General features: G+C 37.7%; 1 protein-coding gene across 2 annotated transcripts in view; it reads right to left on the bottom strand.

The window, feature by feature from the left end:
- Positions 1–11,356, bottom strand: part of LOC105272608 (calcium and integrin-binding protein 1) — a 69,193-nt gene extending 57,837 nt beyond the window's left edge. For both annotated transcript variants that reach the window (XM_011314808.1, XM_011314807.1), the window contains exons 1-2: positions 10,980–11,356; positions 9,163–9,197 (exon numbers count right to left, since the gene is read on the bottom strand). In XM_011314808.1, the coding sequence (XP_011313110.1) occupies positions 9,163–9,197; positions 10,980–11,030 (86 nt within the window). In that variant the 5' untranslated portion in view covers positions 11,031–11,356. The remainder of the gene's footprint in view (positions 1–9,162; positions 9,198–10,979) is intronic.
- Between the last annotated feature and the right edge of the window lie 6,634 nt (positions 11,357–17,990).

The following is a 17,990-nucleotide window of genomic DNA, read 5'->3' as shown; positions in this document are numbered from 1 at the left end:
CCTCCTGTCCTCTTCTCCTCCCGAGTCGCCCAGGAGCGGGGAAATGGCGGCGCGGTTTGCCCCCGGGAGATTTTCCACCAGGTACTTTGCTTTGCCGGGTACCCCCGCGGCGGTGGATTTCTTACCGCGACGAGGCCTCCCATCTTCGGTGGTCCATCCCCACGACATTCAGGGGTGCGGGTCATCACTCCGACTTAACTGCGCGTCTCCTCCCCCACAGATCCTTGCCTGGTCTGCAGTTTCTCTAGCCTCTGGCAAGCTTGGCCCTTTCTAGGGCGGAGGACCTTGCCGGGCACGTATTCGGCAGATGACTCCTGGGCACTCCACGGTATCCCTTCGGTAATTCCCTCCCCGCTGCCTCTAATGGATTAATTACTCTTTATTCTATGGCTATCTATTGTACTTTCTGCGGAATATTTCCCGTCGTTATGCGCGCTTCTAATTTTCTGCTCTCTCTCATTCACACTCTCATTCATTCCTTACCTTCCCGCTAGCCGTTACAATTATTCTCTTTTCTCTTCCTCTTAATTATTTACATTTTAATATTCGCTCGTTGTTCGCGCGGGTGATGAATTTGGGGTTCATCACAACTTATTCCGCAAATATTCGGGATAGTTTATATTTCAACATTCCCTGATTCGCCATTACATGTTTTTTTGATAATATGTGCCACTTCGCCTGTCCTCATATTATGAGAAATTATCTAATACTATTTCTCAATTAATTGTATTTCTGGGGCATAACACATTTTTCGCTATTTTTCCCAGAAAGATTCGATGCACTGAACGCCCGTAATTTTTGTCGGCGAGTACGCAGCGATCAACTGTCAATTTTAGGGAAACAAAGTTTAGGCAGATGGCGATAGTGGGGCCTCTCAATCTCGAAGAGGCAAAAATGAGTTTCACGGCAAAAGTGGTCAGGAGCGTACGAACGAGGGGCACTTTTGGGGGGATAATATGCCAATGGGGGGATACGAATAAATAGTGTTGGGAGGGTGAATTTCTAAATTAGGGGTTAGACAGATGCGTCAAGGTAGAGGGTGGGGGTAAGGGTGAAACTGGGACTGAGAAAGGGGTGCGTTTATAAACACGGTGTTTGTAGGCATGGGTAGGCGTGAAATGAAAGGATGAAAATGGGATGAATGCTTGCAGAAAATTGGGAGGATTTAGGGTGAACGGATAAAACGCTTCTCATCCCACCATTCATCCCATCAACCTCCTTTGCGCACTGGCTTTGTTAGCAATTCCAAGGCAACTACTATAATAGAGTTACAACTCTATTTTCATAATCATTCAGGTTTCAAGACCGTTTGATTCAATAAGCACTTCGTGGCTTATTTCCTTTAATTACTAGTAGGCCCTTTTATGGGTTATTTTAGTTTTTCTTTTAACTTCAAAAACTGTTAGTAAATTTTAACATTTAAACTAGTGATAATGTTTCTGTCAAGTGTGTTAAGTTAACTCATTTCCTTTTTGGGGTGCGACAACCTCCATTAAGGATAACTATTCGAAAGGGAATCAAATAGGTTTTCACGTAAGTTCAACATGGTTTATAACAGATTTCTCTTTTGTGTTCCGTCTTTTTTATCTTGTAAATATGGAGTCAAAAGAATCAGCTAAAATCTAGAATAACCTTCAATTATTTCATATACCTAGAGCCTATTTTCCAGCATTATTCCCGTCCGTGCCCTTGATTGAAGGATACCAGGCTAAAAAGGGAACGAGTTAGATTCAAATGGGTTACGTTTGAAACTATCATTGGATCCGGTTCCTCCCCTTTTCGAATGTAATATTTTACCCTTAAATTGGGCAACAATTTTCGGTATAGTCAATCAATAATAATTAATAATAATGATAATTGATAATTGGATAATTGTTCATGTTAAACGAGGGAACAATGTTAATGTCAAGTGACCCATTCTTTACAAAAGCATTAAAAAAATGTATTAATATTGCTGCCTATTTTAAAACCCGAGGCTTGATCTCAAGCGATGCCTTGTCGGTAACTACGGCAATCGCTGGAAACCAGGGCAACATCAGACAGTGGGGCTTTGGAGGGCGTCGAAAAATTTTTCCATTCTTTTTTTTTTATTCGAAAAGTGCATGGAGATATTTCATATGCCAACAAGGCGGAAAGAGAGGTTTATAGCTGAACAGTGTGGCGAGGGGGGCGGGGGATGTCCCCAGATGTGCAATGCACTTTTTCCCACCTTTACCAACCCTTTTCAAGATGGGGTGATGCGGTAATACAATAGAAATCTCCACCCCTACATGCATATAAATATATATAAATTTCTACCCCATTTTCCCACCCTCATTACATAATTTTCAAGCCGACCGACGGGGAAAAAAAAATCTCAGTTCAAATGAATAAAGATCGATTTAGGAGATGATTCGGAGCCAATCGGTACCAATAATTTTTAACCCCATTTTTTCAACCCTCGCTGCCCATTTTCCAAGATGGCCGACGGGGTAAAAAAGGGTCTACAGGTGTATGTAGATTGATTCATGGAATGATTAGACGGAGTTGCAGAGTCCAATCAGTGTATTGGAAAAAAATAAAAATAAAACGGTGAACTGAGTGAATTGGAAAAAAGTTAGGGATTAAGGGTGGGAAGAGCGTGCCAGGGTGCAAAGGAGGTTCATGGTGGGATGAATTCATTCGGCAACAATGATGGTTGAGGGTGGAATAAGTCATAGGGAATATGAGGGTTGATGGTGGGATGAGTGCATTGGAAGGAATGCAGAGTTGAGGCTGGGGTAAGTGTGTCAGGGTCAAGTGGGAGTTGATGATCGGATGAGTGCATAGGAAAAATGAGTGTTGAGCCTGGGATGAGTGTATGGAAAAAAATGAAAGGTTGTGATCTGGATGAGTGTATCAGGGTGAAATGGGGATTGATAGTGCGATGAGTCATGGGTAAAATAAAGGTTGATCGTGGGATCAGTCACTTGAAAAATAAGAGTTGATGGTGGGATAAGTGCACGGGAAAAAATGAAGAGTTGAGGATGGGATGAGTGTGTCAAGGTGAAAAGGACGTTGAAGGCGGTATAAGTGCTTCGGAAAGAATGAAGAGTTGAGGCTGGGGTGAGTGTGTCAGGGAGAAATGGGGGTTGATGGTGGGATCAGTCATGGAAACAATGAGGGTTGATTGTGGAATGTGTAGATGGGAAAAAATGGGGGCTTAACGGTGGGATGAGTGTGTCAGGCAGAATTGGGGATTTTTCCCTCGACTCATCGCACTATCAATCCCCATTTCACCCTGACACACTTATCCAACACTCAACAATTCATTTTCCCCATGACTCATTCCACCGCCAATCATCATTTTTTCCGAATGAATTCATCCCACTATCAACCTTCTTGGAATCCTGGCACACTCTTCCCACCCTCAACCCCTAATTTTTTTCCAATGCACTCAGTTCACCTTTCTATTTTTATTGTTTTCCATTTTACGGATTGGACCCCGCAACTCCGTCCAATCATTCCGTGAATCAATCTACATGCACCTGCGGAACCTTTTTTTACCCCTCAGCCATCTTGAAAATGTACTAGTCAGGGTGAAAAGAAAGGTCACAATTTATAGGTACAGATCGACTCAGAATCATCCCCTGAGTCGATTTACCCACCCATGTGAAGACTTCTTTTTTTTACCCCGTCGGCCATCTTAAAAATGTATTAGTGAGGGTGAAAAGAAAGGTCAAAATTTATAGGTACAGATCGACTCCGAATCACCCCCTGAGTCGATTTACCCACCCCTGTGGAGACATTTTTTTCACCCCTGTATAGACTTTTACCCAGTCGGCCATCTTGGAAATGTGTTAATGAGGGTAAAAAACCCCCACATCTCACCCAGAAGCATTCTATCCCTTCACCCTAAAACTCCCCAATTTCCTGCTAGCATGCATCCCATTATCATCCCTTCATTTCACCCCTAACCATGCTGCAAAATCTTGAGTATGCCAAGTAGTATTTTCAGTTCATCATTTAGTTATCATGCAGTTCTAACCATCACATGTGACAAGTGCTCCAATCGTACTACGGTTTCAACAGGGAAAACACATCAGACACAAGATTCTCATCAGCATGCTGATATTAATACTAGAGGAACCTTATAATTTCATTATAAATCAAATAATTCATCGTTTTTATGCTTATTATAATAATTATAATTAAAATTATAATTACTATAATTAAAGTTCCATTATTTCCATTGAAAAAAAATTTCATAATTTTAATAGATTCATTTCTTAACCGGGTAAGAAGTTTTTTTTCAGTGGAAATAATGGAACTATGCAATTTAATGTTGCAGGCACTGTTCATGCTGGTATGGGATGTACTTCACTCAATAAAACACTGGCTTGTCTTAATGTCCCAACAATATCCGCGGATTTATTTAAACGCTACTAAAGAGAAGTTGGCTCAGCACGATAACAATCTGCTAAAGATAGTTGTAAAAAAGCAGCTGAAGAGGAACGAAAGCTTGGGATGGAAAATCTCGATCAGCTTTGCCATGAATTGTAAGATTTCACCGTGATTCTCAAAAATTTCAAAATTTTTTCAAACTTCGAATTTTCTTGATTTTTCAGCAGTTTTGTTATCGATATTTTTTTATCGACTTTCGATTTTTTACACATTTTTTTAATGCATTCTTCTACGTTTAATATATACCAATTGTTTTTTACTTTTTTTAAAAATCGGAATGCAATAAACTGTATACAATTGGAGCTCTTCAAATGGAAGAAAAATGAACTGAAAGATAGACAATGAATAATGAATAATTGAAAAAAAAATGTTTTTCAAATATATTTTTTTTAATACATAAAAAATGATTATCCACCATATTTCAATCACAATTATCCTCTTTTCCTGTCGGTTTGCTGCCCTTCTCTGTCCCTTTTCAGACCTCCAGCGATTGTCAAGGAAATTTATCCTTTTAGAACAAACCTCAAAAGTTCTGGCTCTTCTGAGAAAATCAATAACTTTGATGCCCACCTCGGTAATATTGTCAATATCATCGTATCATACGATATGGGCTGAAGCACGAGGAGTGCAGGCCGAAAGTATGATAGCTTCAATGGCTATGGGAGAATTATCGGTTTTTGACTGGCAAGATACTCGATTTCCCGACACATAATCGCAAATGTAAATTGTATGATAATGGTGTACCAAAAGATCAACATGATTGCCGTAAAAATTTTGAGGAGAGTGCTAAGGCAGTGGAGGCTGAGGTCTTCAAGTTCGTGTGCTTATTGGTGATGATGATGCCTCCACGATACCCAGTCTACGTCAGGAGACTAATTTGAAGATGTTCAAGTTGTCCGACCGAAATCACTTGGGTAAGCACTTCATCTATGATTTATACAATTTATCCAAACATTATAAAGAATTGCCACAAAAAAAGACAATCCCGCATCTAACAAGATGCTTTACGTATGATGTAGCCGAAAATAAAGGAAATGCATCCAGTCTAGCTGTTGCCCTGAGAGCCATCCGTGAAAATCTTTTCGGGAACCATGTGTATTGTCGACGAAGGTGCTCTCAGGTCAATTCGACTCGAAAAACAAGGCAAACAATACTTTTGCACGAGAATGAATTGCACGAGGCATTAGGCACTTTACTCAATAAGTATGTGAATAATGCTGCCGCATTTTCGGTGGCTGCTTCAAGTCAAGCAAACGAAAGCGTCAATGGCATGATAGTTCACAAAGCTCCGAAGAATAAATGCTATAGTCGGAGTGAATCCGCAGATTTTCGACTAGCAAGCACCGTGTGCACCAAGAACGATGGAGAAATGCATTTAATGGACGTAACTAACAGATCCCCAAATGAAAAAAACTGGTGTTTTTGTAAAAAAAACTGCGCCAAGTAAGTTTCGCTTAATTGATTAGGTAAAAAACTCGTGTTTTGTAAAAATACGGCATTCCTAGCAATTTCAAAAAACTCGAAAAATGTAAAAGAAGACGCCAAGAAAAGTGATACGACTCGACTGAAAAGATTCAATAATGGAAATAAAAAAATCGGTAGAGGCAGGACCAACGTACTAGGCGCGGTTTTATTTACAGGATCATGCTAAAATTAAATTTGATTAATAATTAAAAGTGACCGAAGATAATCTTTGGCTCTAACTCTAGTTCTTGAAAAAAACCGCGCCAAGTAAGTTCGTCCTGCCTCTATTGATTTTTTTATTGTCACTATTGAATCCTTTCAATCGACCCGGATCACTTTTCTAGGCGTTTTCATTTACATTTTCCGAGTTTTTTGAAATTTTGAGGAACGCCATATTTTGGCAAAACACGAGTTTATCATAGAATCAATTGAGCGAAAGTTTAACTTGGCGCAATTTTTTTACAAAAATACCAGTTGTTGTCATTTCGGGAGATTTCACGGATTTATGCAATATAAGTAAAGAATTATTTTTACGTTTTCCAAATTTTAGTCACCCACATCATGTTTCCAGTCCATTTGAAGTATATTATTTGCATGATTTTTTTACATAATACACAATGTGTTTCAACAATTTGAAAAACTCCTTTCTACATTTATGTATGTATTAGACCGAACCAATTTTTTTAAATGTGATAATCTCGAAATTCATATTTCCATTAACCACCAAAATTGACTTCAGTCCCATGTGTAATTATACACATACATAGGTCAAGAACTGCATATAATTTTCTAACAAACGCATAGCAAATATTCGTTATCATAAAATAAACAATTATAATTAGGGAATTAAATAAAAAACATAAAATCCGAGGGAAGCAATAAAACACTCGCCTGTTACAATTCAACGGCTCCAATGCACTGATGGCAACATTTTAACGCCAAATTTGGCCCAGGTTAGATTGGATCGAACTGCTACCAATTAGTGGCTTCACTATAACCGAAAGATAATAGAAATCGGGAAATTATTGAAATGAGCCGATTGCCATGGGCGTATTTTTGCCAATTTCAAGCAAAAAGAGGGGAAACTTATATCAATGAAAAGTTTGAGGGCGATGTATATAATGTAACTATGTACAGATTTCATGTAACTTGTGGCATTTATATTTTATGAATTGAATACGATTAGAAGGCAATGGAAGGGGTAATTGTGTCGAGTATTGATACACCGTAGCTCTCGGCCTCGTATCTCGATTAAATGTGTCACCTGGTAAACATACGGAAATCTTCTGCCAGAAAAAGGATAAATTTCGATTTCAGAGAGCAGAACGTGGGAAGACCAAAGCTGCAAAAATTCGTAGGAATTTATTAGCACAGAAACGCAATGAGCTACGAAAGAAGAACGAAAAAAAGGAAGATTCAAATATGAATCGAACTGTGGATTAATAATTGATACTGATGAGTGTAACAATTTAGTGCTGGATGAAAACTGCTTCGAGGAACTCCAAACTGCTCAGCGTGTTCTTTTAACTCAGAAGATTTTGCTTTGGTATATTTCGAACTGGAGACATCTGCGCTGGAAAGGGATGCTGAGATTTTGCAAATTGCAGCAAAATCAAATAATTCTTCCTTTAACATCTATGTCACTCCCACAAAAGAATTTAATCCACAAGCATCGAAAGTTACTGGCCTGACAGAGAGGAATGGCGACTTGTATTTTAATGATAATATTGTCATATCTAGTCCATTGCAGGAGGCACTGATTGTCTTTAATGAATTTCTTAGGCTATTTGAAAAACCTTGTGTTTTGATTGCTCACAATGCGCCCTACGATACTGGTCATTTGATTGGAACCATAATCGGCAAGTCATTAATTGCTAATTTTAGGAAAGTCGTTGGTTTCTGTGATTCTTTAGCAATTGTAAAAAATTCCTACCTGAAAGAAAAGAAAAAATACTTCGAATGTACTATCCATTGTAACCTGAAAATTTCAAAATATCCCGCGCCTGATGCACAACACGCTGTTGCCTTATGAATCGCGTCAGACTCCACCTCTCGAGTGACTCCGCCCATTTCATCGACAAATTCAAATTTTATTAGATAATAGCTCTGAAACCAGCTGCTAAATCCATTCCATTTTTTTGTAGCGTGTATTAGCACTCCTTCTATAACATATTTTGTTTTATCGAAATCTTTCGAATGGTTTATTTTTAAATAAATTCCAGACGGTGAAAATGCCTTTGAATCAATGAAAAATGGAATTAATTTCAAAAATTTATATCTTGAGTTACAGCTGCCAGATCGTGTTGAAATTGGGGTCACTAAAATCTAATTTTTTAATCTACTCATCATAAAAATTTGAATAAAAACTGTCGAAAAATGAATCTAGTCGACACAACCGGAAGCACTGTCATCAACTGCAGTGACCTTCTCAAAGAATCCGGTCTCTCCATAACCTTAATTTAAATCGGAATTTAAAAAGGACCAACTCATATCCGGCAGAAAGCCACAAAAATTTCTGCGCGTGCCGAACTTCTGTTGACGAAACCCCTAATTTCAATGTCAAAATAAAAGAATCAATCAAACTCGAAGCATAATCCCAACTGAAAATGCACAAGATCGCTCCACGTCGTAACATCATGTCACCCTTTCCGGGACTCATTAAATTTACAATTCTGATACCCCTTAAACTGAGAACAAACAGTTACAATCCAACGTCGAAAACCCATCGCATCCGATCCAGAAGTCAGTAATTCCATCTCCTCGGACGTGGAAATTCAAGTACCATTCGAGAAATTATTCACATCTCATCGTATTTCACTGCGGTGATGTTCTCGAGGTAACGGATGTGGGAGGGAGGAGCAAATTATTTGTTGGGTGATCATGCTTGTGACAGGTGCGTTGGACACATTAATCTAATTCGGCACGAAGAGCGCGTTGTGTTCGTACTACTTAAAAGTTGAAATTATCTTCTTCAAAATTATGAAGTGTACGGATACCAATTTTTTTAGAAACTTATGAAAACTAAAATTCATACTTTTCAATAGTGTTTAGAAAACTATCGGCATACGTAATCACAGTAGTTTCCTGACTTTTCACAACCAAGGGAGTTGCTCTGAGAAAAGTTTTCTGTTCATATAGTTCTAAGAAATAGTTGTGTAACTCACGCGAAGTAATTCAGTTTTAAAGGGTATATTCCTCGAATTCGAAGAACCGACACCAGGTTTTATTAACACTATTAAAATTGCCAAGTAATTCAATATTCATCTTGGTACTCACTATAGAACTTCCTTCTTTGTAAAATACGTCAAGTCCTGTAAGAGGAAACCAACAACAAATCAATGTTTTTTTCTTTCATGATAGAGGCTCACAAGATTATAAGATATGGATTCATAGATTTATTGAAATCGATTTCGACGTTGACTATCAATATATTTGTCTTGTCGTTCCATTCGACACTATTGTAGTGATCAATTCATATATATGGCGTACTCCATGCCAAAGCGACCATGTTTGAACCCGATACCGTTCGATCTGACCAAAAGGTTTCCACTATTTTCTATCGCATAAGAACCGTTTGTCGGAATTCTATCGGATTCTTTCACCCAACCCAAAAACGTTATGAATTGAAAAAAACACGACTCTTTTATTTTGAAATAACCATAACTTTTTCAAGCCTTGACAGAAATACTTTCCTTCTGAATTTCTGCTTGTTATTTTTGCCTCCATTTTTCAGACAAAAATACGAAAAAGAATTGAGATGATAAACTGAAAATTTTGCCTTTTTCGTGAAAAATCCTGATTTTTTCGAAGTTCCCTGCTTTTTATCCTTTTTTTTTTTAAACAAATTCAACTAATTCAGCAATTAGTTGAATACAATCCCTAAGTGTGCGGATTTTTTGTATTTGACTGAAAAAAAAATTTCAAATTTTCAACATCGAAAGATTTTTTTTTCATAATGTTTATATATACAATAACATGAATGCAATTAAACGATTTTACAGCATTATGTCAACAATTTATGGTCTTAATCTTCATGGTCAATAAATGAGGCATTCCATGTTAACTCGTGATGTTTCAACCCTCCTGGTCTTTTTATCTGTGGGAAAGTTCATCCATCCATTCACCACATAAAGATCATGCTCCGTATTTTTTATTTTGATTTTTAATGACGCGCTTAGTCCCAATCAATATCATCAATGATATCATATATCATATGATCTAATATCAATTTATGGTTTCCAAGCTAAGAAACACTTATATATGAAAAATTTTTTCAAACTCAAATGCACTCGGAAATTGTGAAATATTTGAACGCCATAGAAGAAACCAATAAATAATTTATGGCATTATTGTTTTAATCCTTGAATGTCAACAGTAACAGACATCAACCTTAGTTACCATAATCGTAAACCATAAATCGATAATACAAGACTGTAAAATTGTAGAATTGCATTTATTTTATTGTATAAATAAAGTTTACTTTAAAAAAATTACTTTTGAAAATTATTTTTTTTTGAAACATAGAAAAAAAAATTGAAAAAAATGTCGACCCAGTACGGTATTGACAAGAATAATCGCAGAATTGGTACAATTCGTCTTTCAGAAAAGAAATTGTAAACTGCGGAAAAATAACGGTTTTTCTCGGAAAGGGCGAAAATTTAATTGGGTTTATTATTTTAATTTTTTTTTTGTATTTTTTACCGAAGAATCAATTCAAAAACCAAAATTTTCATTAAAAAAAAGGTACCAAACAGTTAAGTTTCACAAAAGTTATGACTATGTGAAATTGAGAAAGAAAATGTTCTTTAATGCATAACTTTCATCAGGCTGGGTAGAAATTCTTGGAAAAATTCCGAGAAATATTTCTCGTCGAGTAAGAAGGAATAGAAGTCTTTCTACCAGCTCGAAAGGAGTCGATTTAAAAAAAGTGGTACATCTGGCATGGAATACTCTATAATAGAGAGTATGCAACGACCAGATTAGTCTGAAGCATCTACCAAATCGTTTTTATGAATGAACAACCAAATTTCTCTAGTAACTTTTTCAGGTCTGATTCATTTCGACATGAATACTCCAGAAATTTTGCAAAATACCTGGTAATCCTGAAGTTCTTCATCAGTGAATTGGCTCCGGCCAGTCCCCATTTTCTCCAAACAATTTATTCTCGATTACCAAAATAGTCAACCACAATGGAATGGCGTAGAAAAGCCAGGAATTGCAATACAGTTTCTGTCAATTTCAATTTGCAATAATTCCAATCAATTCAAACGGCCAATTGGAAGAGCTTGTTTGGGGACATAAAAGAATAGGAATGGAAAATATGATCTTTATCATGTAGTTTATGTAAATGACTCCGGATTTTACGGCAGAGATTATAAAGGAGATTGCTATAGGTTATGGAAAGGCTTTAACATGAAAATGTACTAGAGGCGGGGATCACGTCAGTGCCTGTACCTGCGAGTAAGACAGTAAGCGAGCCCGAGTATGTCGATAATTTGAGAAGCCCGTGAGTATGAAAAAAGCAGAGTGGAATACTTTTAAGGACCGTGACCGGAGATTATACTGGAAATTGCTAGGGCTTACAGCTGCAACAGGAAAATTTCATAGCGGCGGTAACGGAACTAAACTGAAGCCCATACCTGTAAGTACGATAGAGCGCGTGCCGGCTCGTGAGTAAGGTAGAGTGCAACCGTGAGAGCGTCGATAATTTTAGAGATTACGAGTGTTAGTAATATAGAGCGCGAGCTACTAAACGTTAATGAAAATGTCAATAAGTTATGGAAATAACGAATATGTCCGAAGCCGAACGAAAATATCGGAAATAATTCGGAGTGGGAGGAATCGGGAAATAATTGTTATTTAATTAAAAATGATTTCACGTTCTGAATGGAGCGTGTGTGCTGGTTTTTTCTCTCCCTCTCTGTAACTGATTAGTTTGCATTAATTAAATCAGAAAAACTTTCGCAAATTTATCCTCAAATCATATGGAATCGCCGGAAATATCGAGATTTATTATTGCCGCGGAACATTTTTTTTGCAACTTAATGTTGTCTGTTGTTTATTGATAAACATGCCTACAAAAACAAAAAATTCGTCTCGCAAATCTATTCTCCAAGGATTCAGAATCATCTAGAACTTCGAGAATGATTCTTCTCTTTGAATAACTTTTTGCAATCTAATGATGTGGATCGTTTACTTAAGAATTTAAAAAATGGTGAAAAATTGTTCCGCAAAAATTTATTTAAACGATTCAGAATCGCCTAAAACGTCGAGATTTATGGTCCCGTAGGAGCATTTTTTTGCACCTTAATGATGCTTATTTTTTATTTATGAAATTATTTGAAAAATTATTTAAAAATCGTCCTATAAAAATATATATTGGAACGATGCTAGATTGTCTATAACTTGGAGATTGATTGTTCCTTCGCCATGTTTTTTCTTAATCTAATGATGTTTATTGTTCATTTTTCAATTCTTTTAATTGAAAACGTCGTCTCGCAAGAATAGCAACATTACCACAAACTCCGGTTCATGTGTAAGAAAATTCAAACAACGGCAATTGATCATGCATTTGTGGCTAATTCATTATTCAAGTTCGTAACTCGTAATTCGATTGTAGCATTTGAAAAATTGGTAAATTTGAGAATTATAATCGAAAGGGACAGATATGAGTCATGCACTTAAGAATTGTACACAATTATCTCCGTGCACAGATGTAAAAATCAAATGTAATATGCACATTTGATTTTGAAACGTGGACATCGCATTTGCTCACGAAATTATGCTCGATTAAATTGTAGACAGTGTTATTATTTAGTCTGCATATAAGATGGAATGTCTACAAAAAAAAAGAATACTCGGATTAAAAATTGACGTTTTGCGAAAAATTCGTGCACATGAAAATAATTTCAAATAAAAAGTTGTGCCCTTTTTTTTTTATTGCACAACGAAAATACATTTCATTTGTACACTTGTGAGACTATGACGTGCACAAAAATAATACGCGTTGTAATTTATGTTCACGTAATTACTCATGCGCATAAACTTTACCAGACGCATAACTTCAAATTCCCCCTCTTGTCATATTTTATTCACATGTTCAGGATGTTAATTTCATCGAAGTAACATTTTTCAACCTCGAAATGAATTTGCTGAAGCTGAAATGAATAATTAAAGTCGCAAGTTTTTAGATTTATTGACTTATTTCATTTATAATGAGGCGTTGGATGACTTTTACCCGGAGGTGAAACTCACATTATGTTTATTAACTGATACTAACTTTGTATCTAGTCTCCCTAACTTCCTTCTTGACTAGCTCTGCGTCCAGCTCACGGAGGATGTGCTCATCCGTAGGAGGTTGGTGTAGGTTTGGATAGAATTCTTTCCAATTAACCATCCACCTAATTAATCGATAAAATAATGGTATATTGCTAAAATGCTTAAAATCCACGATGATGGTTTAATTTGATCGGTATACTACGTCACTAATTAATAAAATCAAGACTTGGAACTTCAACTCGTCTTGTCTCGTCGAGGTCCGCTCTGATCAGCTCCCGATCGGACTCTATCGCTACAGTGTTCCCAACTTCGTCAAACCACTCTCCAAATCTCCACTTGCTGAGCAAAGCAGTCTTACGGCTAATTTCCATTGTTATATTCTTGGTAAAACTGAGGCCATGCCAGTCGAACAGCTCATTATACCTAGAACCGGACTCCTATGTGACCGTGGAACTGCTGATGCCATGTCCGAATGACAGAAAAGAGTGATCAGCGCTTTCATCCACCATTCGCGTAAATACTAATCATATCCCATCATTAAGATCCGACGTAGTGCTTAATCTCAATACGTCTTAATGAAAAGATTATTTTTTCAATCGTTTGTAGGTCGCAGATGGATTTAGGAAGCCATCGAACGGATACTCAGAAGACTGTCGAAATATTTTGTGATTCGCCGCAGTGAGTATTTTCAAATTTCCGTAATTTTAAGAGAATAAATGTAATTATTGACCCCTTGTTTCACTCATTTCAATCACTCCAGCGATTTAAGCGTCTGATAAGCTATTTTAAAAGAGCCTTAGGCTACACACCACAAATTCATCATTTCGTATCTTTATACTTGTTCTCCCCCTTTTTTCTGTCCTGTTTACCACATTTTTTATCCTATTTGATAATCAGCATTTACAGGTAGCTATCATGGCACAGGATCATTAGAAGAAAAAGGGGTTTTTACTAAGCAAATTTACTTTGCATAAGTAAATTTCCACATTTTTGCCAAATGATTGGAAGTAGTTTGATGTAATTGTCCATCAGTATATTTCCTGCTTGACTTTATTTATGCTGGAAATATGATATTCTGTGACATTATATTTTGAAATCAACCGAAAATGCCCACTAACTTCGCCCTTCCTCCCTATAGCCTCCTCGCCGATATACAAAAGCAGAGAAATCGGCACCTAAAAAGGTTGCCGGGAATCAGCTATTTTTTCTTACTCAAGGAATTGTAACTTAAACTTAATGAAAAGTGCCAAAACGTAACACTCAACTGGATCTGAACCTTATTCACGGGCGGAGTTAAGGAAGAGCTAACGGATGCCTGTTTCGCTCAGTATGCTAAGCTGTGGAGCGAGCTGGGTGGATTTGGGAAAAGGGCTGAAATGTCGTTCGACAAAATAATTACACTTCAGAACAGTCCTCAAAATCCATTGAATTGTATTAGTAACGAAAGCGGTAAGGAAAGTCCACCGGACTCCCCTGAAAATGGGTTAATTCATTATTGTTTCGACCAAACAAGACAACACAATCTTCCCAATTAACCGAGGTTAACGATATGCATTGTACCCGCCGAGAGAGTAAATAATTTTCCAAGAGGAAGAAAAAAACCCCGTTAGATTTTCCGAGCCTCTAGGCATATTTGAAATTTTCTCCATGATATAATAGTAAAACCATTCAACAAGAATAATAAAATATAACTAAACGATAACAATGGGATCATCATTAATGCTTCAAATGATTAACTCTGTGATGACTTACGCGGAGAAAATTCTCGGACAAGCATAGAGAGTGCAATGCGAAAGAGGAAAATATATGGTGCGAGAGAGACAGCGCGACCCGCAATGCCCGCGACGTACGGTAAAGTATTCACTGATGGATTTTAATTAATGACGCCTGAGCGGCTAATCCAATCGAGTTCGGACGAACTCCAGCACTGAGGAGAATAACTCGCGAACGGTATCCTAAAATTATGGATTTCCATCGCCTGTGGAAACCGAGAAAACTCCGCTTTTTCGAAACGGTATTTTTCCAATGCCGTTGGGCCGGAGTTCTTGCTGTAGGTATTCACCGCTTGCCTCGGGATTTTCACGCAAATTTCCAGCCGAATGCCAACAAAACCTCCATGGGGACGGCCCCATGGGACCAATACGTCCCTCGCACGCGATCAGCCGTGGTTTTCAGCTAAAACAGAGAGTTTTCATTAACCCACGACGGATAATAATTTTAATTATCCCTCTCTGCGGCGCGATTAAGGAACCGACGCGACTTCCCGATTGAGTAACTTATCCCAGAAACATTTTTTACTATGAACTCCCCTAAAATTTCCCTAATTCCTCTCAAAACTCCCCCTTAACCCTTCAGGTACGGGGTCCATCCTACGGAAACTTTCCGGGCGGCCGCGAGCCTCACGGCGTTCTGATTCCTTTTTTTATTAAACAATAGCTTGTGAACGATTGAGTGAAAAATCTCGAAATAAAATCGAGGGTTGCCTCAATTTTCCTCCTAAACTCGATGAATTTTTTTCTTTTTGACGACACTCATTTCACAACTTACGTCAAGTTTTTCTTAGAAAGATCGCTTTTGTGACTATTTTCTCAAGTCCCCCGCACTTCGACTGATTGAAAAAATTATTCAAATAGGTTTAAAAAATACAAAAAAAAATCGGTAAATACTTTGATCAATTCTTAAATTATCAAAGCAATTTCGAATCGATATATCCCATAGTTAATTAATGACGAGTCATGAAATAAACTATATGTATTTAAAAAACGGCTGTGTCAAGATTGATGATTAATGTCTCAAAAATATTAACAAAAAAGAGGAATCATGGAACACAAAGAATCAATCTCATTCAATGGACCATATTTGCAAAATATTTTTATTTAGTTATTGTGGTTATCGAGACGTAACCTACACGCTTGACGTCAGAGCTAGAGGCGTACATCAGGGCCGTTCCACTACGCGTACGGATCACATTCATAAACATCCATTCTTTATTCAAATGAATCTTATACTTACGATGAAATTCGCCACTGTCGATAAATTAACTAATCTCATTTTTATTATAATTATATGTTACGAAAATAATTCATTTAAATCACAATTGTCGACTAGCATTATGAACGATTGGTATTGGCAAACAAAATTATTGGACCCGCGCAAAAATAAACGAAAGAAATTGGTCGAATAGCATTATTGGACAATGAATATTGAATGAAAAGTATGGATCTCACTTTTATTCCATTCGGTAAAATTCTGTCCTGTGATAACTTTCGAAACATCCGTCGAAACACAAATGAGCATTGCATTTCTCGGAATAGTAGACCGAAGTTTTTAGAATTTTTGTTCTTAGTGCCAACCACACATTTCCTCTGCAGTTTCGTCTTGGTATTCCCCGGGGGAGCTCTCGAAATGAAATGCCTCTACGTTAATCTCCTCAGATCAGTCGGATCAGGATGATTCGTTGGTGTTGTCACAGGGTTGTAGTTTGCGAGGAGTTCTTCGATGAGGGTTGTCCTAAAGTTCAACTGGGTAATGGGTTGTCCCAGTACTTTTCTTGTAGACGATGTGAGCATTGTCGATTGCTGAGTTCATAAATTTTTTGAACAAATTGATGTACCATTTGGTACATCTCTTACGTTCAATGAGGAAAGGCTGCATCAGCTGATCGTGTAAATCAAGTCCCCCCATGAATTCGTTGTACACCAAGACACATTTAGGCTTTGATGTTTCATTACCCCTCCCATCAAAAATGGTTTCCATTGAGTGATTGTGACAGGTGGAAATCATTGTCACATTTTTCTTGTCAAACCATTTCATAACCGTAACTGGACCATCATGACGAGCAATTATCTCATTTTTCTTGAACTTTTTTTCACTCACTACCGCTGGAACAGATTTGCGATTGACTGGAAGTGTACCGATACAAGCGGTTTTATTATATTTCAAATAAAAAGCAAGAGCAGGAGAATTATAATAATTATCTATCCATAACCGGTAACCTTGGCCTAGTAATGGCTGAATCAATCTCAAAATGATGGCGCACGTTTTCGGTGTCTCTTTTGTCGCAAGCTCCGATTCAATTTCTGTCTCTTTACCAAGATATACAACAAACTTCCATAAATACACAGTCACTGAATCACACAGCTCATACACTTTGACACCAAACTTAGCAGACTTCAGGGGTAAATATTGTTTGAAAGAGAGACGTCCCTTCCATAATGTCTATGATTCATCAATCGAAACATTTTCATGTGGCATGTACAGCGCTGCAAATTTCTTCTCCAAATGGTCGATAATGGGATGGATTTCGAATAATCTTGGTGGACCAGTGTAAGTTGGCAGTGCGTCATCATCAGCGAAATGAAGAAACCTGCAGATCTGCTGAAATCTGTCTCTGCTGTGTAACGCGATTTTCGCGTTAATAATAATTAAAGATATTTACTGGAATAAATCACGCTCTCTACCGTATCGATTGGGTCCGCTAATTCCCTACGCGTGAGGAGTTGAAGTTATAGTACTGAACCTCAGCTCCGAATGAGACTCCTCTGTCGGAACACTTGGTTCTCCATTCCAGAGAACTGTTCCACGTTAGACGGGGCGGGCATTTAAGTGGCCGGGGGTCCAGATAAGGGGTTAACTCAGAGGTGGGCAACCTCAGCTCTCGGAGCTAGTCCAGCTCCCGACCTCAATTAGGCTAAATTGTCTCAAGTCATAAAATTTATGGCTGCGCCCCCCTTCGGGCCCGTGATGCCCTGCGCGTAGGCAAGAGTAGAGGGGATATTCGGCATAAACTTGGTGGTGGGAAAAGTAAAATAAGAAAATTTTCAATT

This window comes from Fopius arisanus, unplaced genomic scaffold (genome assembly GCF_000806365.1).
Source record: "Fopius arisanus strain USDA-PBARC FA_bdor unplaced genomic scaffold, ASM80636v1 scaffold00218, whole genome shotgun sequence".
Lineage (NCBI taxonomy): Eukaryota > Metazoa > Arthropoda > Insecta > Hymenoptera > Braconidae > Fopius > Fopius arisanus.
Note: the sequence above shows the minus strand (reverse complement) of the source record. Positions and strands in the feature narration are given on the sequence as shown.